The sequence below is a fragment of the Lycium ferocissimum genome, chromosome 2 (assembly GCF_029784015.1).
Source record: "Lycium ferocissimum isolate CSIRO_LF1 chromosome 2, AGI_CSIRO_Lferr_CH_V1, whole genome shotgun sequence".
Taxonomy (NCBI): Eukaryota; Viridiplantae; Streptophyta; class Magnoliopsida; order Solanales; family Solanaceae; genus Lycium; species Lycium ferocissimum.
The window spans coordinates 41,143,921-41,165,847 of record NC_081343.1 but is presented as its reverse complement, the minus strand read 5'-3'; the positions used below and the strand labels follow the sequence as shown (position 1 = coordinate 41,165,847).

General features: G+C 34.8%; 4 protein-coding genes across 4 annotated transcripts; 1 reads left to right on the top strand and 3 right to left on the bottom strand.

The window, feature by feature from the left end:
- The first annotated feature begins 1,119 nt into the window (after nucleotides 1–1,119).
- On the top strand, nucleotides 1,120–3,536 carry LOC132037741 (inactive LRR receptor-like serine/threonine-protein kinase BIR2). Its single transcript, XM_059428349.1, has one exon. The coding sequence runs from the start codon at nucleotides 1,329–1,331 to the stop codon at nucleotides 3,144–3,146; it is 1,818 nt and encodes a 605-aa protein (XP_059284332.1). The 5' UTR covers nucleotides 1,120–1,328; the 3' UTR covers nucleotides 3,147–3,536.
- A 497-nt stretch (nucleotides 3,537–4,033) lies between these two features.
- Nucleotides 4,034–6,588, bottom strand: LOC132037757 (CLAVATA3/ESR (CLE)-related protein 25-like). Its single transcript, XM_059428365.1, has 2 exons — nucleotides 4,748–6,588; nucleotides 4,034–4,252 (listed from the first exon to the last, which is right to left on the bottom strand). Exons 1-2 carry the CDS (start codon nucleotides 4,993–4,995, stop codon nucleotides 4,213–4,215), a joined length of 288 nt encoding a protein of 95 aa, XP_059284348.1. The 5' UTR covers nucleotides 4,996–6,588; the 3' UTR covers nucleotides 4,034–4,212.
- Nucleotides 6,589–6,734: 146 nt separating this feature from the next.
- LOC132037752 (uncharacterized) lies at nucleotides 6,735–10,894 on the bottom strand. The gene is made up of 10 exons (XM_059428355.1): nucleotides 10,699–10,894; nucleotides 10,525–10,619; nucleotides 10,089–10,184; nucleotides 9,516–9,620; nucleotides 9,312–9,416; nucleotides 8,977–9,115; nucleotides 7,780–7,895; nucleotides 7,627–7,683; nucleotides 7,100–7,341; nucleotides 6,735–7,011 (listed from the first exon to the last, which is right to left on the bottom strand). The coding sequence occupies exons 1-9, from the start codon at nucleotides 10,835–10,837 to the stop codon at nucleotides 7,201–7,203; spliced, it is 993 nt and encodes a 330-aa protein (XP_059284338.1). The 5' UTR covers nucleotides 10,838–10,894; the 3' UTR covers nucleotides 6,735–7,011; nucleotides 7,100–7,200.
- Nucleotides 10,895–14,377: 3,483 nt separating this feature from the next.
- Nucleotides 14,378–20,040, bottom strand: LOC132037734 (probable prolyl 4-hydroxylase 6). Its single transcript, XM_059428339.1, has 8 exons — nucleotides 19,795–20,040; nucleotides 19,612–19,698; nucleotides 19,451–19,508; nucleotides 18,537–18,641; nucleotides 16,258–16,315; nucleotides 15,967–16,142; nucleotides 15,814–15,874; nucleotides 14,378–14,824 (listed from the first exon to the last, which is right to left on the bottom strand). Exons 1-8 carry the CDS (start codon nucleotides 19,908–19,910, stop codon nucleotides 14,535–14,537), a joined length of 951 nt encoding a protein of 316 aa, XP_059284322.1. The 5' UTR covers nucleotides 19,911–20,040; the 3' UTR covers nucleotides 14,378–14,534.
- Between the last annotated feature and the right edge of the window lie 1,887 nt (nucleotides 20,041–21,927).

The window sequence follows — 21,927 nt, the reverse complement described above, 5'->3', positions numbered from 1 at the left end:
GGCAAAATGAAGGAATATTAATACTTGTTAGTGCAACATCCAACTAGGAATATTTTTAATGGAATTATAAACCCGAATATTCCAAGGTCAAAACACGTGTAATGGTTGAGAACGCACTGTGAGGTAAAATTACCTTCGAAATATTCGATAACTTAATCAACACTCTCTCCATTCATTTTTACTTATTTGCTATTGATTTTATATGTCCCTTAAAAATTTATAAATGAAATATATATTTTATTATAATACTCATATTAGTTGATATATAATCTTAATAGATTTGAAAAAGAGAAATTAATATTAAAAATAAATTAAAAAAATTAATATGTTAAAGTAAATAAATAAAAATAAAAATTTATTTAATATAATGAACAAGTAAAAATAAACTGAGAGGATAATGATGGTCAATGATTACTTATACTTCACTTGTCGCCAACACTTTTCTCTGGCAAGTGAATTTTTCATTGCATGTGTGATGTGACTATGACCTAACAAGAAAAGTTGGCAAATATTTGACCAAGGTTAATGTTGCTTTCGATGAATTTATTCATTTCCATCATCTCACTAAAAAAATACACGGTGAGAAATAAGTTGTCACAAAAATACTGAGAAACATTTTTTAATAAATGTGTAAATAGCTAAGTAAACTCTTTTTTTGATCCAGAGAGAGTATGAAAGTTGGAAAAGAAGTACATAAAATAAATGTGTCTAGACATAATTTTCGGGGGAAAATGGTTATTTAGCCCGTTTACATACTTTTTTTTAGCTTTATAATCCTAAGAAATTTTTATTTTTTACCCATAAAAAATCTAAAAAGATCATTTTTTAAATCAAATTATAAGAGGCCAAGAGATTTTATTTTCTCGTTGATGCCTAGGCTCAAAGATGAAGATAATCAAATACTGATGATTAAATTAGTACTTTGCAAATATGAAAATATTATTTATAGCCAAATGGATCATAACCAAAAAAAAAATTCACTAGTTGAATATTAGGTACATAAGGTTTTACCTACTAACTGAAAATTTTAAATCCATGTGTAAATCAACACTTAGCCATTACTATAAAAATTTCATTCTCAACACCAAAACAGAAAAAAGAACAAAAATGTGATATTTAGGTGCTTGCTTACAAGTTAAGAACTCCACTTCATTATCATTAACACGAGCAAAGCAATAAACAAACTTTACAAATTCCCAAACACATAATTCCAAAGTTCCAGTTCATCATTCAAAGTCAATGCCACTGCCATTCTTTTCCTCTTTCATATCCCATTTCTTATGTAACAAAAATTCATCAACCACCACTTGAATCCCTGAACCCTAAAGATGATCCTTTTCAAATTGTTCCATGTTCCACTAATATTAATCTTATTGTTTCTTGTATTTCAACCCCTTTATTTTGCTATAGCTGAAGATGATATAAAATGCTTACAAGGGGTCAAGAATTCCTTTACAGATCCAAAAAACAACTTAAATTCTTGGAACTTTGGTAACTCAACAGTGGGGTTTATTTGTAAATTTGTTGGTGTTTCTTGTTGGAATGACCGAGAAAATCGACTTATAAACCTCGAACTTCGAGACATGAACCTAGGAGGTAATGTTCCAGATTCATTACAATATTGTAGAAGTTTACAAACCCTTGATCTTTCTGGTAATAGACTTTCTGGTCCAATACCTTTTGATATTTGCACTTGGCTACCTTTCTTGGTAACTCTTGATTTGTCTAATAATGAGTTTAGTGGTCCTATTCCAGCTGATCTTGTTAAGTGCTCTTATTTGAATAGATTAATGCTTAATGATAATAAGCTTAATGGGAATATACCCTCTCAGTTTTCTAGTTTGGCTAGGCTGAAGATATTTTCTGTGGCAAATAATGATCTTAAAGGGAGGATTCCAGAAGCTTTCGAATCAGGGGGTTCGTTTGATTTTAGTGGAAATGATGGACTTTGTGGTGGACCATTAGGGAAATGTGGAGGACTTAGTAAGAAAAATTTAGCTATTATTATTGCTGCAGGTGTGTTTGGTGCTGCTGCTTCTATGTTGTTGGGTTTTGGGGCTTGGTATTGGTATTTTACGAAGGCGGGGAGAAGGAGTAAGGCGGGGTATGGGTTAGGGAGAGTTGACTCGGAAAGGTGGACGGATAAGTTGAGGGGTTATAGGCTTACTCAGGTTACGTTGTTTAAGAAACCGCTTGTGAAGGTTAAGTTGGCGGATTTGTTGGCTGCCACGAATAATTTTGGTATGGAGAGTGTGATAAACTCGACTAGGACAGGGACTACGTTTAGAGCTGTTTTACGCGATGGTTCTGCGCTTGCTATTAAACGGCTTAGAACATGTAAGCTGAGTGAGAAGTTGTTTCGGGTGGAGATGAATGCGTTAGGACAAGTTAGGCATCCTAATTTGGTGCCGCTTTTGGGGTTTTGTGTTGTTGAGGAGGAAAAGCTTTTGGTTTATAAGCACTTGTCGAATGGTACTTTGTATTCGTTCTTGAATGGGAATGCGAGTGTGTTGGATTGGCCTACTAGGTTTAGGATTGGCTTGGGTGCTGCAAGGGGTCTTGCTTGGCTTCATCATGGTTGCCAACCGCCAATATTGCACCAAAACATATGTTCGAACGTTATTTTCCTTGATGAGGACTTTGATGCTAGAATTATGGATTTTGGGTTGGCAAGGCTGGTGACACCTCCAGATGCAAAAGAGACTAGTTTTGTGAATGGGGAGTTGGGGGAATTTGGCTATGTTGCTCCCGAGTACTCAAGCACAATGGTGCCTTCACTGAAAGGGGATGCTTACAGCTTTGGAGTTGTGCTTTTGGAGTTGGCCACTGGGCAAAGACCTCTAGAAGTCACTGTTGCTGATGAAGGTTTTAAGGGAAATTTGGTAGACTGGGTAAATCAGCTTTCTGTTTCTGGTCGGATTAAAGAAGCAATTGATAAGCACGTATGTGGGAAACGCCATGATGAAGAGATCGTGCAATTCCTCAAAATTGCGTGTAATTGTGTAATTTCTCGGCCCAAGGAGAGGTGGTCTATGTATCAGGTATATGAAGCACTGAAGAGCATGGGTGAGAAACAAGGTTTCTCTGAACAGTATGATGAGTTTCCCTTACTATTTAACAAACAAGAGACCAGCAGTCCAATTTGATGCATGAATGGAAAAGCATTACGAGATGTTTCACGTCTGGTGAACACAAATGCATCTTATGGTAAGTTCTTCACTTCCTTATGCAAGTGGAATCAGGCACAATACATATGGTTCTGGGAAGTGCTACCACAAATATTGCTGTATTATACTCAGAAATGTCAAATCATTCTAAAGTATTCTGCTCGAAGTTTATTGTACGGTTAGCAAGTGTTTATTACTATCTCAGGTTTGTGTTTTCCCTTCTGCTCATACTTATCCATTAAACAAGACACTGCAAAACCTGTTACATAGTTTCTCGAGATCTGTAATACTACTAATTTAGCTCTTTGTAACTGACCTGGGCATTGGCCTTTTTAGGGTCGAGATATATTCAGTGCTCCCTTACCATCATTTATGGTTGTAAGATCAAATCACAGCATTGGTAGATCTTATCCAAAAGCGAATCTTAAACCAAACACGAGCGAAAATTATGCTGCCTTAGCTTCACAAGCTGTGGATGATACAGTATGTGATCATTTCTATATGTTTGCTTATTGGAGGTTTAATGAAAAAGAAGATTCTTTCTTTTTTCCCTTTAGTAAGTGAACTAGCATAAGATTCTGATGGTTTTTTGAAAGTAAGAAAAGCTATAGGATGCATATACAGGCCATTCTAGATTCCCTAATGGATTGGTTTGGCAGAATATCTGCCTCCACACTGATATTAATTCATCTAATAGGAATGCAACCATGCAGGGTTGTTGGTAATTACCCCTTCTGATTAATTTTGGAGGATGTTGATTAGTAATTGAAGTTCTCTTTGCATATTTTATGCTTCTATTTGGAAATAATTTTCACTAAACTTGAAGTCGAATGGGCTTCTAACTTCTAAAGTATATCCCTCTTGAATTTGATTTGGCAGCTGAAATTTTCATTCACTTGATTGTAATTTGCTTCTTTACAATGAGATGGTGCTTAGTGCTCAGAAGCATAATGCACGTTTAAAGTTTCCAAGCAGAAAAAATATTGTTGACAGTTGAAACTCTTTCCAATAGTAGTTGCCAAGCCTCTTACTTTTTCCCTTAAGCTCAAGCGCGGATGCGTGTTTCCATGTGCTCTCCTGCTTTCCTGAGAATCCATTTACAAATATTAATAAAACAATTACTTTGTAATCTAATAATAAATGAAGGGAAAAGGTTCGGTAGCAAATTATCTCATATTTTCCCTTGCCTTTAACAATGCTCAAGCGATGACTAAAATTTAGAGAAAAGGTCCATGTTTACTGTTCTATTTTTTTAGTATGTTTTAAAATTACCTCATGCTATATTTCAGGAGAGTTCTGTTAGGTCAAGTTCACATACGAAACAATTTAATGACGACAAGAGTATTAATGGTCCTAAAGTGTAATGGAGGGATTAAATTATGAATGGTCCTAAAGTGTAACGGAGGGATAAAATTAAGGTATTTTGTTATAGTAGAGGAGTACTTTTCACCTATTATAACATGGTAGATATTTCGTATCCAAATGGATATATATATGTACGGGAACATGATTGCGTTAGCATAGAAGTACCCTGTCTTACTCATGAATGTTGAAGGAGGACTGTTAAAACATTAAAATACCTGTTGTGTATTGGATCAGGTCCGATAGGTACTCTTCTTTTGCTGACATAATTGAGTTTGGTCCCTTGCCTTTCTGTTTCTATTATCCTCCTAGTGTCCAACTGGATGTTTGTTGTCCCAGTAACTGTTTTGGTGACAGTTTTGGCTGCTCGATTCTCTAATATCTCAGCAGACACAAAACATAGAAAACTAAGTAAAATAACAACCCTCAAAAAATTGCTGCCACGGCCCGCACCATCACTACCCATAACTCTAGTATTCCTACTTCAAATTCTCCTGTGTTTGATCTTCAATGCACATTTGTGGATCAGAGAAACACACCAACCAAAAATTTAAACAAAGATGGTGGATTTTTCCTCTGGTACTATGTAAACTGAAACAAAGAGTACAGTCGTGTTCTGTTGTTGGGATGCTCTTTCATAGAGGACTATAGCTTGTAAGATAAATATATAGCATGGAAAAGTTAAAGTTCGTTATGTCCAAAAGCAACTAAAGGAAGAGATATTAGTTGAAGATGTGGGGTAAAAGGGGAGAGAATTAGTAGGGATAGGTCGACAACAGTTTATAACAAAGTTAGATGTCCAATTATTCTTTATGTTTATTGTTTCCCTGGCAACTCTTTCCATATCTTCGCTAGTGCAGGTGCAATACTGCCAAGGTGACCTTACTGCTGAGTACGGTAGAATTAATTACAAAAATTTCAACACATTTATAAATTCAATTTTAAATCCATAATCTCAAACTTGCAACGGATTTAAGGGCAAGAACTTAAAGGTTGAACTATCAAGTTTAAATTCTGAGGAAAATTTAGATTGAACTCATCAAAATTAAATTCGACAGAATTAGACGTTCATGATTGCTGGCATTAGAAAGGTGATTTGGACACACAGAAGGAGCCACCAGATTCAAAATCATCGCATCTCCATCAAAGCAAATCAAAGAAAACTTTATTCTTTATTCCAGAATTAGTTTGAACGTGTCAGAAACTTAGAATATACTTGACGTCTCGTATCATCATCCGAAGAATCTGTAAAAGGAACTCCTGAAAAGAAGTGCCGGCCAAAGCAAATAGAAACCTTCTGACCACAATATCCAGTCCTTACTCATTAGATCATCTATTACAGAGAGTTTAACTTATATGTACACCATCAGTATAAAAAAAAATAAAAAATCTTCACTTTGTAGGGTGTATAAGTTAAACTCTACGATATAATGTGCATTTCACACCATAAACGTTTAGGAGTTGCACTAATAGGAAAATCTTAGGAGAGGCACATTATCTCAAGCATATGTTCTAATCGCTGTCACTGTCAGGGACACTACTGTATGGTCCCTGTCGTCTAAAGCTTTCAAGCAAAAAAGAGATTCTGAGATATAAAAAGTGTACATGTGAATATCAAAGATAGAATAATTACACTAAAGTTTGAGACACAAGTGATGAAGTAGAATAACTTAAGTTTGAGACACAAGTGATGAAGAATAACTTTAACCCGTTAGAACTGATACTATCCAGATTTTAATATAAGATGACATCAGTCATCCAAAGTTTGAAACATAGTGCTAACATTCAACATAAGAAAAGTTTAGGAGCGTACCAGACTGTATATTCAAATTACGTTTAAGTCTAAACACAACCACATTCAATAAGCAAAGCAGTTAATCACTTATCTGCTCCATTAGATAAAGACATCATACTGAATCCTGGGGGTTCCCAATCTTTATAAGCCCATATACCGACATACTTTACTCCTAAGTTCAGAGTTACAGGACAAAGAAGCTTCCTCTGATATAACTCAAGGTAGCAAATAACGTGGTCCACTCCCATCTTTTCTTGACCTATCTTTACAAAAGAAATCATGCTTCTCCAGCTTTTTATTCGAAATTTCGAAAAATAATCTAAGTTTTCCATATACAACTTCAATTTATGCTGGAAAGAGAATGTTGGACGAAATTCATGGGAGATCAGATCAAGGCTTTGAAATATGAAAAAAAAAAAAAAAAAACTTTGGTGTTCTCCATTAGCATAATAATGTAAGACATGTCAGTCAAGTCAAGGCAAGGATACGCAAGGGATGGCATATAAACGACAACTTAAAAGTCCATTATGTGTAAAATGGGATACTAATATATATCTACATTTACTAGCAAAATCCTGCAGAAAACTCGTGATGCCTTCTTACAAATGGCTGCTCATTATGAGAGAATCAAGTACGGCATACCAATCGGGGAGCCAGGGATGTGGAATGTCCCAAGAAGAAATTGACCTGCAGGTTAAAGATCCATCAGAAAAATCAGAAGATATACCTGGCGAGAAACGATGTATCAAGACAAGGAGCGCCAAAGCAAAATTACCATCGGAATAAATGGTCAGAACTGGGGCAATCAACTGTCTGACAACATTTGACACCCTCTCTTGACTATAAGATGTGTTATGCAATTCGCAGTAACTAAACTTAAGATACCGAACTCTCCACTTCCCTTAACAAATCCAGCTTTTCTTGCCTTTTCTTTGTCTTCTCTACATATTTTTTCTTCTGTGCCCACTTTGGTCCATATATTGCCAAATGAGTTCGACCAAACCGCCGATCAGATATCTGTATTTTTAGTAACAAGAGAAAGAGAATTAGTTCTCGTGTATATGCATGATTGAACCATACATCCTGCTAGCTCTGTAAAACATTTAAGTTTCTGTTGAAGAGAAAACACCATCCAAACTCATCTGCTAAAGGCAGAATGGAGAATCACAGCCTACTCATTAAGCAATCAGCAATATCTCTAATGATAATATCCAAAAATGAAATGTCTTGGTACATGCACTCGAGCATGGGAGGGGGGAGGATAGTCCTGTCCTAATACTGAAAAATTGAACTGCTCAATACCTTAACAAGGCATCCGCATGAATCTAGCATGTCAGTTCTCAAGGGGTATTCCACCACCTGAATACACAAAAATATGTTTACAACCACAAAAGGAATTTGTGGGCAGAAAAGGAACACAATGGACTTATAAAGCACATTTACTGAAACACTTACTATAAATGTATTCTCTCCCACTATTGATGATTTTGAAATTTGATCCATTAATATACTGTAATCAACTGCCTCATATGGTGGCGTAACACTAATATAATCAAAGCTCCCATCTTCACCTGAAAAAAAAAAAATCTAGATTGTTATATTTCAGTAAAAGATTAGCATTAAATTTTCATGGTATCAGCTTTGTTTTTGCAACACATCATCCCTAAAAATTGCAACTAACTGTTTAATTCCTGAACACTGCTAAACGAAATAGCAAAAGAAATCACGCGAGTGAAGAAAAAGAGAAGAGAAACTATATGGCTTGCAAATATTCCAGAAGTACAGAAATGGTGAAGATAGATATAAAGGATTGACTTGCCACAATCACCCATATTGGGAACCTCCAGAAAGTGGGTAGAACTGGTCTGGCGCCAAGCATGTGATAAGTTAGCACCAACCATATCTGTAATACCCACTCCCAAACCCAAGCCTCTCTTATCACTCTCCTCTACCAGGAAATTACCAACACCAACTGCAGGTAATAATATTAGATGTCTGGTTAATTTTCATTTAGAGACCTCCTTGTGCTACGTTACTTACAAATGATTGTTTGACTTAAAAGAGCTAAATTTACAAAGTAATCCACATTTTCTAAATAGTTTCCCTGCCTTCGAAATCTGATTCATCAGTGGGATAAGAAAACCCGTTAATGGTAATAGCTAAGAGGCAGTCTACTGTTAGTACCATGTTGGTCAGCAAGAAAGAAAGGTTTACCTCCAACCTGCCCCTTGATTGGCATATGCAATGATCGTGAAAAAGGTATCAGTTTGAGAAAAGAGATATCACAAGTTATATAAATTAAAGGCATCAGGATAGCCTACGCTTTCTAAGAATTAACTTCAATAATAATGTTCAAGGCGTCCTATTTTTCTATTTCCTTAGTAAGCAATGCTTGTATTTTATACATTTCTAGGGTGAGTAAATGAACCTTTTTCTAATACATTTTTCGGAGCAAGTAATAACCTTCTATGTTTGTACCAAAATGTACAAGAAAACATCAGATAAAATATTCAATTAACCTTTTAAGAGAGAGAGAGAGAGAGAGAGAGATGCAATTGAGCGTTATATCAGAATTACTCATTCATGGTACTAGTAACTCCCTAACTTACTTCGCATGTGGGGCAACAGATCGACAGGAAGAGAAACTCTTACCAAGAAAATGTTCTGCCCGCTCCAAAAAGCTTTCAACGCGGACAGTATGTATGACTGAGACATCAAGGAAACCAGTCCATTCTAAATTTGGCTGGAGAACATCTGAGACAACCCAAGGGTCCATCTCAACAAAATGTACCTAGGAGTCCGCAAATAGAATATGAAAAACATATGCTGTGAGAGCAAAATGACACAGAAAGACTAGATAAAATATAAAGCTCCACAAATCAACTGCTAACTTAAAATCATACGGAGCCAATAAAAGTATCACTAGTAATAAGTAAATAAAATATAGCATATGTTTCAGAGAGGGTTGTAACAAATTTAATGCTAACCTCAGAACACCCTCGGCTAATGGCTTCTATACCAACTGATCCTGTCCCACTATACAGGTCCAACCAACGGCCAGGCCGCAAAGATGCAGGGCAACCACCTGCCGCCTAGACAGTGGAAAACAATTTATATTTAACAACATTACGATGGTGTATCTAGTGTTACCTGAAAGACGAACTGCTCTTAATGGCTAATAAGAATCTCACTTGCAAAATACCAAATGCAGCAGCTTTTACAACTTCCATCATGGGACGCACATCCATGCTCTTTGGTGAGAGCAATTTCTTCCTTCGAGCCGTCCCCCCAACAACCTGAACAAAAACTCCTTATAATAGCAAAGACATCACAAACTACTTGCTTGTTTGACAACAATTGCATCCTCGCATGACGCATGTACTTGGAGAATGAATTACAATCAAACGTAGTGGAAACTTAGATATGCTTGAATTATCAACAAGTGCACCATAAGGGTCTGCAGAATTCAAATGGTTTTTCCGCTAATGAAGTTGCAATTTTAAATTCATTAGGTACACATAGGCATTAGTTCTTACTGCAGCTTTTCTATCCATGTACATCGTTTCATGAAGCAACAAAGAAGAAATTATTCAAGTGTACACATTTCAGCTATCTCACCGTTGCATCCCAGTACTACAACATTTCATACATTGCACCAAAAATCAATCTTTTCTAACTTAAAAATTGCAGACAGACAGGGTAAAAAGAGGGGAATTCTCCATTAGTCGCCACAGCTTAAGCTAAAATGTCATAGAAATACAAACCTGAAGCAATTTATGTGTCTCGCGTGGAGCTTTAGGTTCTTCTAGAAGGACCCGTTTTCCGCTTCCACTCTCGGATTGTTCTCTCTTCTTCTTTGTCTATAACTCCAATGAAAACACTAGTATTAATATCAATTAACCAACATATTCTCAATTTCACTCTAGTTAAGGTCAGCTTTCTGAAATATTCGTATTATCCTCTATACAGGCCCATATTTTGAGTTTGTTACACGGTTTAGCACACATTTGTGTATAAACACCTTTTATACACATTTGTGTATATATTATGTATAATGCTTTCCCCAAGCTATAATATTGTATATTGGGCTACGTGGTGTAATATTTTATGTTGGGCAGTATAATTTTGAAAAATTTCCCTATTTTAGGGATTTAATGGTATGAAATAAATAAAATATTTGTCAGAGAGAGAATGACATACCTTTGGAGATGGGTCAGATAAGAAGTCATCAGGATTAAGACCGTATTGTTCAAGTAATTGTCTTTTCTTATCAATTGAGAGTTCATTCTTTGATTCTGACGAGGAATATGTTTTTGTTAGATTAAGCACTACTTTTAGTGGAAACAAAATTTTTGAAGACATAGGAAAACTTACTGGAAGAGAAGGTGATAATGAATGGACGGCGACGATTGGTTGCTGTGAAAGGATATCCAACGAGACAAGGATTTAAACTGGTCTTAGAACCAAGAGATGAGTGAAAAGAAAAAGCAGTATGTGATGATGAAACTGCCATTTCTGCAACCCCCAATTGCACTCTCAATTATCACTAACCCTCTGTTTGTTCAAGTGACTCTATTCAGGACACTTTCTTTTTCTTTTTTCCCAAACAAAGAACTTTTTTCCCAAACAAAGAACTTGTTTGAATTTGTAGCTGATCGTTAAACCATTTCTCGTATCTCCATATTTCTCCGTTTTTTCTACATAAACTCAACTTTAGGCAAATTGATGTTGGGGTAATGAAATTGATTTCAAAAAGAAAAAAAATATGTGTTTGGACAGAATATGATAAAACTTGTAATAAGCTTGATAGAAAGTGTTGATAAGCTTTTTTTAATTTATGTTAAAATTAATCTAAATGTTCTTAAATTTATTTACAAATAATATAATTTTTTTTTTTTTTTATATATAAAAAAGGACGAACGATGAAACTAAAATGAAAAAGACTTGGGAGTTCTGTTTGGAGAAGAGCATTTAGCAATGGCAAAAATTACTTAAACATCTATATTTTCTATGCTTCTAACCGACCGTAGCTATTGTTTTTGCAATTACAATTTGTAACTGTCTCACCTGTTTGGTGTGTATTCGGATATATTCAAATACATAGTTTCAAAACACAGTCAGCCAAATACATATTTATATAGATCAGCCAAATAACACATACAGTCAAATACTCTGCTTTACCAAAATACAATCAGCCAAATACATACGTATATAGATCAGTCAAACAATACATATAGTCAAGTACATCTAGTTTGTCCAAAAATATAGTCAGCTAAATATCCCATTAAGAAAATGTATAAATTTGGTTAATTTAAAAGTGCTTATAAGGCCGACTAATGATTTTTTGGTTGATTTTAATTTACAATCACTTGGTGTTTAAAATACATTAAAAACATGCTTATAAGTTAATTTGACCAACTTATAAGCGTATCAAAGCGCCTTCAAAGTTACAAATTAACTAATAAGATACGAATCATGAGTCATGACCACTATTGCTATTGAAGTCCTCTCGTCTCTTGTTAAAAGATAAAATTCGAGATAAGCTTAATTGGAGTAACACGCATGATATAAAATTAATGTCAACTTATTTAGAATTGAGGTGTAATCTTGATGGCCTACCCTTGTGGACAAAAATTGGTAGACTATTTGACTAGTTACAAGTTTGGTCACTTCTTGACTAATCCTTTTATGCACTTGAATTTCCTTGGCCTAAACTTTATAAGTAGTAGTATCTTTTAGGGGAGATTTGGACAAATGAAATTTTTTAATATCACCGTTCAAGATTTGATCATGTTAAGAAAAAGATTATAAGGATAAATTCGCAAAAATACTACATAGTAAATTTTTAACGAACTGACAGAATTTTTAATTGAAGGAGAAAACTTGCCTTGTGACGATAATCACCAGGATTTTCAGTTAATTCTAAGAAACCACTAGACTTAAGCCAGAATTGTGAGGAATCGCCAAAATTTGATAAGTCTTAATAAATTTCAAATTGATGGCCATTTGCATTATCACAAAATTATGACAGATCACCAGAATTTTGTTGGGCTAAAACGGCCCAACGATACTCTTAACATGATGTGATATTGTTCGCTTTGGGCCAAGCCCGCACTGTTTTCCCCAAAAGGCCTCACATCATTAAGAGTATTCAACTCCTTATAAATAGCTTCTTTTTCTTTTCAGCTACCAATGTGGTACTTTGTTCGCACACTCAACAATCTCCCCCTCGAACTAAGTTCCACGTGGCTCATTATCATACCACGGGTCAGAGATTCAACATATCTGTGTGTCATCCCCACATTGTCAGAGTATTTACGATCACCCAAGCCCAAAGGCTGTGAATGCGTCTTCAAAGCTACGGGTAAAGGTCGTAAACCGACCCATAGACGGGCAAAGGCACTAAGCCGGGCCCCACGCCACACTCCGCCATCTTCATACTCGTCCCGCTAAACTATTGGCTCGATACCCACTGTTGGGCTAAAACGCCCAAAGATACTCTTAACACGACGCGATATCGTCCGGTCGTGGCCGCCCCGCACGGTTTTCCCCAAAAGGCCTCACATCATTAAGATGTATCCAACTCCTTATAAATAGCTCCTTTTTCTTTTCAGCTACCAATGCAAGATTTTTATTCGCACACCCAACAAATTTGTGGTCAAATCATGATAGATCACTAGAATTATGATCGCAAATTTTAACCATTGCCAAATTTGCTACAAATTCCTGAGGGAACGCCATAATTTGGTATGTAAAAATTTCACAAGCATATTTTTGCTTCAAATTTGGCTCAATAAACGCTAAAAGACACCAAATCTGATATACAATATTCAATTATCCATCTCAACAATTTTTAATGAGTAGAATTAATGTATACTTTCAAAAATCAATATCCACTTTGACTTCTTAAACAAGTTTTTTTCACGCTCAATAAAATCCAATGTATTCTTTAATTTTCTTTAACCAAACTAATCTAAATCATCAAGGATAGACATATAACCTCATTGGAACATTAGCCACGCAATTTCAACGGCAAATAAGTAATAGTCTTCAATTTTGTATAACACATGAAAAATCAAGAGGAGGAGAATTCTAGCGGAAGTGAACAAGCTAAGAATTTGCTAACATGGCAACGAATTAAATGAGTGTCTTTTCGGAGGACATCCCAGCAAAAATTCAACTATGTTTAGGTGCAAATTTTATGGCAGATGTACACAGACTATTTTTTAGTGCCGCTATTTATACTTTTATCCCACTTTTTAAAAATTGTGGGAAAAAAACCTCTGCATCAAAAATTGGAGTTCCATTCCCACCGGATTACCAGAATTTTTTCGGTATTTAGTACAAAAAACCCCATCAAGAGTGTTGATGGATGGAGCTTTGCCACAACTTTCGACAAATCACTAGAATTTTAATACAAATTCAACACTTTTAAATAAATTGTTTATAAATTTGACATATTACAAGGGGTTTTCGACAAATAGGTGCCACAAGTCTCGTAGATCACCTAAATTTATTGAATAAATTGTATCATAGCTTTGAAACAGATTATTCACAAATTCTGGCGAGGAGGTTTTGCTAGATAAATTTGCTACAAGTCTTAGCGAATCTCCAAGATTTTAATACACATTGTATCTCAACCCTGGAACAAATAATTCACAAGCGAACCACCAAAAGTTTCTAAAAAAATCTCACAAACACATTTTTGTTTCACATTTAATCCAAATTAAGCAAGAGCATGAATGACTCCAATACATAATGGGTGGGTAAACTTAAGATATTTCGTATAATAAAGTAAGTTCAGATATTCTCCCTAAAAAGGAAAAGAATAAGGACCAAATGAAGTCTTTCACTTTTTTATGACAGTGGTATTTGAATCATGTGCAACTCAACTATCCATTGAGTACCTACGATCTCTCACCAGCAAAGCTACCAAGTAACTCCACTCACCAAGACTCATTAAGCCATACCCTTGGGTGCCAAGTGCAGTCATGGGCAGAAAAGACAAGGCAGGCAAGATTGAGGGCAATGTCAAAACCTTGATCAGTACCAGTGCTACCACAAAAAATTATCAGTTGATTCCTTCTTACTTTGAACTGTCTAAAAGGGTACTGAATGTTCAAACCGAGATATACAGAGATTGAGGATAAGATTGCTCAACTAGTTAAATTTTTTATATATGCAATAGAAAATTTGTCTACATATTTCTATCAGGAGCAAACCTTGCAGCTCTTCCTACAATGACCTAAAGAATCTTCAGAACCCACCATGTATACAGGATTTTTTACACATTCACCATTAACAGCCCACTGCGAGCAGCTCGGATTCAGATCTTTGCACTCATTAGATGGTGTCTCAAAGGACCTCACATGAATCCATTTGGTAGCAGACCACTTCTCACCTTCAATAACAGGGCAGCTTCCATGCAAGCTCAAAGGATCAGTTGTTGCATTAGGATGTAGACTGAAAAACAACAACGCGTCACCCTTCCTAGGTTTCACTGCAAATAAGACATGAACACATCAGAACATGAAAAGTTATTGACAAACTTTGTTTCAGTTTTAAGCTGTTGGTTTTACAACAATATTTTTCCCATGAACATCTTATGGTCTATGAAACAGGATGAGGTGTTTTTACTGATGCTTCCATCTTCTACGGAAATCCATGAGATCCTTTTATCTATATGGAGGGAGATGGCAGGAAGGCTGTGGTAAGCTGATCGTGAAGTGGATAACTACTGAGATTGCTTGCTCTCTATCTCTAGCCAATGAGAAGCACAACCAAAATGGCATACAGTAGCAAATAGATTGTTTTTCATTAAAACAAGGAGAATCAAGAGAATATGAAAAAAGACACTGAATGTTGAACCATACAGCAATGACTATGCAGTCCAGTCAGACAAAGGAAGGAAAGGACTCATGCAGCTATATGAAATTTATCGACCAATAGGATACCATGATACCATGCAAAGAAGCACATTATTAAGAGCCTGTTGGATTGGCTTATTTTAGGTGCTTTGGGTAAGATAAAAAAGTGTTTTTAAGCACTTTTGTAGTGTTTGGATAAAGATAAAAAAGTACTTTTAACCACTTATTTTTAAGCCAAAATAACAAAAATAAGGCAACAGCTATAAGTTAATATTCCTAACTTATGACTATGCTTATAAGTTCATCCAAACAGGCTCTAAGTCGTTTGCACAATTGTAGAGATTTTACCATACTGCAAGACATTTCCATGGACATGAAGAAAAGAGGCATGTTATTTGCTACTTATTGAGTAAAAAGGAACATGTTATTTGCATTGTAAGCACAAGCAAATGCTCCATTACAGAGAATTTGCAAGAGCACCTCCTTTATCTTCTTCCCTATTATCCCTCAATGTGAATCCAAGTAAATGTACTCTCAAAACAACGGAATGCGTGAAAATTGATTGGGACCACCATAAACGTATGGATGTCATACTCAAAACTATTCATGGTGCGAGACATACCTGCATATCCATTTTTAGCACAATCCGACCAGTCATCACCCTTTGGCTGAGATTTTTTTGCCTGTAGGTTTCCAGTTTATGAGGAAAAAAAAGAAAATACTGCATCATAATGCCGGCATAACAGAAAAGGATTAATCATACAACGTTGATTACCTCTGAATTAGGAAAAATGGTTTCCCCTCCCTTCTCGACATCTGATAAGTACATAAGAACAGTAGCCACCCGATGACCACCTAGCTCTTGATTAACCTTGTCATGAAAATAATCAAAATGTGGTTCGTACTTCTGGCCATGTTCGTAATGCAGTATTTGAATAGATTCCCCATTCTCTGTATTCCAATTTAATAAAGTAAGAATCTCGCTTACGTATATAACACATATACTGTACGCAGGCATGAGACGGTGAGATGAAAGCCACTCAACATCATTGGAGCACTGTAGTACCTTTAGGAAGGAATGTCCAGGCAGCTATCCTAGCCTCCAGATTAGCCACTACTTCATCCTTATAAAGGGAAAAAGAAGAAAAAAAAAAAAAAAAAAATGTCAGTGGCCTTTTTTCAATAAAAATATTTACATAGACTAATATGAATCCACTAGGGAAATTTTTTGAAGTGGAGAAGTAATGCGACATAGGTACAGATTCAGGAATTCAATTCCATGTGAGAAACAGAAATAGTTGAACTCCCATATAGTCAATATGACATGATATTACAAGTATGTCCAGTGAACCTGAAGAAATAAGCAGGAAAACTTCAGTGAGGAACTGAGGAAATATAATCTGAAGGAAGTCACTGACTCAGCCTGATGGGGATGTAAAATGACAGGCCATCTCTAAAGAGTTCCTAAAACCAATGAATGCCAATAGCATAATGCTCTAGAGAGGTTTCTGATACTCAATTATAGATCACGGACGGTTCACAATATGCTTGATTCAATCAAGGGTGCATGATTAATAATTCTACCCAATTTCACATAGAATGCATATGAACTAATAGAAACTCTGAAATCACATATCAAAGTATGTTCTAAGCCGTGTAACAATTATCCAGTTCCGATTATTCTGCAGTATCACACTTGGTGCACTGTTTGTATTGACATTATCCCAGACGCCGGATTCTTAATTAATCTTCAGATGTGCCTTTGGTATCTAAAAGAGCCTAAAATACCAGCAAAGGTAGAATTTTCTGGATATAAACTACATCTATATTTTCCAGGTTAAGTCTTTTCTAATAGAGTAATAGGATTAACCTTAACTAGACAGGGGACAGTTGGGCAATCTCATTCCTTTAGTTCAACTAGGTAACACCACATGCTCTCCAAGCAAACATCAGTGTAAGCTGTAAGGAGTTCCTCAGAGAATTCAGTAATCACGAAACCCATAACTGGACTACTTGACATTTGCAAAAAGAAAGATTAAAAGAACTTTTCACTTGCAGACCTGGTATTCAAAAATGAGAATCCTGACAGTTAACTGAATCTGACAGGGGACCAAATTGACTAGTTAGACAAATTAAGCAACAAGCCCCACATCTAGCCATAAGCAGTGACATAGAGATAAAGTATAGGGGCAGAGCTTTGACATAAATTCCTTGGAATATGGCAATCAATCATATATTGGGTAATTAGTCCATTATCATTCAATAACAAGGATTCAAGTGCCACCTTCTAGTCTCTTCGTATCCAAGCAATAGGCAAATTGCAAATATGATCTTGATGAGAGAAAGTAGATCATATCCTACCACTATATCAAAATGTTTATTGGGTCAAATACCACACTACCACACAAGGTTAGACCCTTCACGGGAAATATTAACAAAAGATGGTCCGCTAAGGTTACAAGGAAGTTTAAACACTAATTCCTTATTAAAAGATCATTAGAAAAGGTTCAATTGCTAAAGATCCAGAAGATCTAAATCTAGTTATCCAGTAATCATGTTTGCCGTGTAACCAATAAGGGTCACAACCAATTGAAGATGCTTCTTTATGAGATCTGTCCACCGCTTTCTTTTTTGTTTTTGATTTCCTACCTGTGTTCCGTACCCGCTTCAGGCCCCCAATTAATCCAGATTTGCGCCGCGTAAGGCCCATTAAGATGAGAAGTACTCCCTATCAGAATTTTTCCATTCCCAAGGCTCGAACCCGAGACTTCTAGTTAAGGGTGAATGGATCCTATCCATCCCACACAACCTTTGGTGGTGCCCACCTCTTTCACATACAAATGTTTCATAAATATGAAATAAGATGTGATGCCCCAGTTTCTAAATGACAAATTCTGATAGTAAAAATAGAAACGCAAATAACTAGAAAATAAAATACTTAAATACCAAAGGCATCATAAGATAATATTTAGAGCCCGTTTGGATTGGCTTATAAGTTGGCTTATAAGCTGTTTTCAGTTTTTTTGAATGTTTGGCTGGCCAGCTTAAAGTCATTTTGTGCTTAAAATAAGCTCAAAAAAATAATTGGACCCATTTAACTTAGTTTATCTAAAGCAGCTTATAAGCTGAAAAACAGCTTATAAGCCAAAAAAAAATAAGTTGGACTACCCCAACTTATTTTTTTCAGCTTATAAGCTGCAAACAGCTTTAAGCTATAAGCCAATCCAAACGGGCTCTTAACTGGCACAAGGAAGATGGCAGAGCACATTTAGATTGATACATCACAAAAAAGGGAAGAAAACCATCAAATATCTGAAATTGCAGACAAAGTGGGATTTTGTGAACCTGGCCCTTGCCAAGAAACATGCCGGAGCTTGTCCGAACTTCACTCTCTATGCTCTTTCCTGATTCATTGTCAGCTACCATAGACTTCTCCAGCTTATCTTTAGCCTGCTCATTCAAATTTCACAAGAACAAAACGACATCAAGTCAAAGTCTAGCTTTGAGTTAGTTTAAGTTAACTCAAAAAAATTAACATGTTCGAGTCTTTTCATTTGTCCTTTTGCCACAATGTCTTGAGTGTAAGATTTTGTGGGAAAAATTAACTTTGCTTTTCTGGGTACAATACGTATATCTTTCAATCAAACGCACCTATAAATTTTATGTACCAAAATGTAAATGCACAATCAAATAACACTATAATTAGACAAATCATCTCAATATCCACAATTGTTATGCTCTTTAACTCAACATCAAATTCTATATTAACTAGCTAGGATTAAAGACTTCATTGTCCAATGTTCATTAGGAGTCTTTATATTCTGGTTATGGATTCATCCATCCGTGCAAGAATAAGTGTGAGATAGATAATCCTAATCTACCTGAAATTGTTACTCCCTTCTTCCCATTTTATACGACATTCTTTCCTTTTTAGTCAGTCTAAAAAAGAATTACACCTTTCTATATTTTGAAACAATTTAATTATATGAAATAATTTACAATCACACAAATATCCAAGACTTGTTTTGAAACACAAATTTGAAAAGTCTTCCTTTATAAACTTCGTGCACAGTCAAACACCCTCATATAAAATGGGACTGAGGAAGTATAACTAATCTGGGATTGAGGCATAGTTAATTGACTGATATATTTGTAAAAAAGTAAGAATAGTTCCATTTAACCCATTTTACTCAAAAAGAGCAACAACCATCCATTTCTTATTGTACTATAGAAAGAAAGTTAAAAAAAAAAGAGCTAACCAGAGTGATGAGATGATCACATTCCTCATCAGTCAAAAAATTCCTATATACAAAAGCCCTGCACAATTCATATCATTATAAGAGTCACTTGAATATCAATTCAATATAGAAACATCATTAACATACACAAATAAACCAAAAAAATAAAAAAGGTGACAAACCTGGGGCGCCATGAGATTTGTGTCACCCGGGTCGGATCAACTGTAGGGGATGATCCACCAGTTACCAATTTCAGCACCGACGATTTTCTGAAAATAAAAAAAAAAAAACAGAAATACATAATAAAAGTAACGTACATTATTCTAAAACAATAAATAAACATAGAAAGAGGGATGTAATCATACGTTTGTTTATCTGCTTTTAAACCAGAGAATCGAAGAGAAGTAGAACAAGACAGATCAGGGAAAATAGAAATGAAACAAAGAGAAAAAAGGAAAAAAGTAACAAGTTGACGTTCCATCGTATGTTGGGGTTTCACACACCAAAAAAAAAAAAGTGTTTGCGAATTTACAAATGATTTTTGTATTTGGGTTTATATTTATTTCTTAGAAGAAGAGAAAAGTGCCAGCTTCTATACGGCATTAAATTTGAAGTGGTGTTAAAGTAGCAGTCCCTGGTGGCCTGGTCTAAGTTAATAGAAGCGTTTCTTTCAAAGGTAACGCACATTGAATTTTCTTTGTTTCCCTGGTTTCCAAGTCAAGGTCTTCTTCCAGAACGTTCTCCCAACAACTTGCATTTAATAGGCCATATGACCTTTTGAGAGAAAAAATAAAAAGAAAACATTTTCCTCTTTGCTTAATTTTGCTTTTTCATTTTGGTCTATAAGAATCAAAAATCACTTTAGTATGAAACTAAATACATTCAGATCTCTCCATAGCAACTTGGTTTTATTTTTGAGATTTTTTTGTTGTTATAGTGAGCGGATGTTATAAATCTATAATGACATTTGATATGTAAATTTTATTGGGCTGTTATAGATATAAAAAAAAAAATACATAAAATCTATTTTTTTTATTTTCTAAAGTTATAAATAATAAAATTATTTAAATTTTAATGACGGAAATATGTTCATATTATATTCTTTGTCAGTGTATTGAAGTATCAATACATTTGATTAAAATCTCTAGACATATTATGTTAATCTTAGAGATTCTATTTCTATAAAGATGGTTAATTATCAAAAAAAGAAGGTAGCCGTGAGGGATAATTTTTCAAATATCGTATTTTTGATGTTTGGTGTTGTTATAGATAAAAAGTTGCTAGAGAGAAACCTAAGTGTAGATTCTTTCTCCAAACAAACTCTTGGAGGATTCTTTTAAGCTAATAAAATCTATATCTATATATATACCTATATTTAATATAAAGTTAAAAAAGATGTGATGCGCTGGACAAAGTGACACCTCTCGCGCCTCCATTCCTATTTATCTTTTTTCGGATTTTTTCAGATTTTTTTCCTCCTTCATTTTGTTAGTTTAGTTTATTAAAAAGCCTAATGATCTTTATTAAATACTCCAAACAGAATTAATTTTGTATCAATAAAGATGGGAGAATAAAGATAGTGTTTTATTGTTGATACGTGGGAGAGTATTTTTTTTATATATATTAAAATGTATTGTTGTTACGTGGGAGGGTAATTAAATTTTTATTAATGTGTAATTAATGTCTCAAAGGGAGGAGATAAAAGGACAAAAACCTAAATCTCAAGCATGTTGCCAGGGATCCATTTCTTTAACGGGGCCAACAATTTTTTAATGAAAACATTACACTCTTGAGTTTTATGATTGTATCTTACCTAGTATTTGTTAAATTTTTGTAATTCATGCTATGCTATTTAAACATTGGATATATTTCTTCTAAGATAATTATATTCACTATCTAAATTTAAAAACTAATTTTTAACTCCAATATGTCCAACTTAAATTTACAAAGTTCATGAATATAAAGTTAGGCATAGATAAGGTGATGTGACACATCTCTATGGCCTCCATTGACATTTATCTTTTTTCTCATATTTTTAACTTTTTTTTAAAAAAAAAAATCTCAAAATATTTGCTGAAAATTAATATCACCCTATCAATAAATCTATAATTGTCCACATTCATTACTCAATTAAACGACAAAAGCATTTAATACCAATAATCTTTTAGGATAATAAAAACGGTGGAATGTGAAAATACTAAAAATTGTTTCTGTTCTCTAATTAAACATAACCATTACTGCATATAAATGCATATTGATATAACCATATATATGTTTTTGGCACATAGTCTTGCTCGCAACTTTGTGCCTCTTTTCGTTCTCTTTGTTTTAATTTTTTTCTTCTTCTTTATATTTTAGCCCCAATGCAGTTTTTTGGCTTGCAAATGTCTTTCATATCCCCACTTCTTTTGGTTTTTCAGTTGTGTAAGTATATGTTTCATTTGAATCTTTAACTTTTTAGCTATCATGTGGTTTAAAATATCATCTTTAGATTTGTA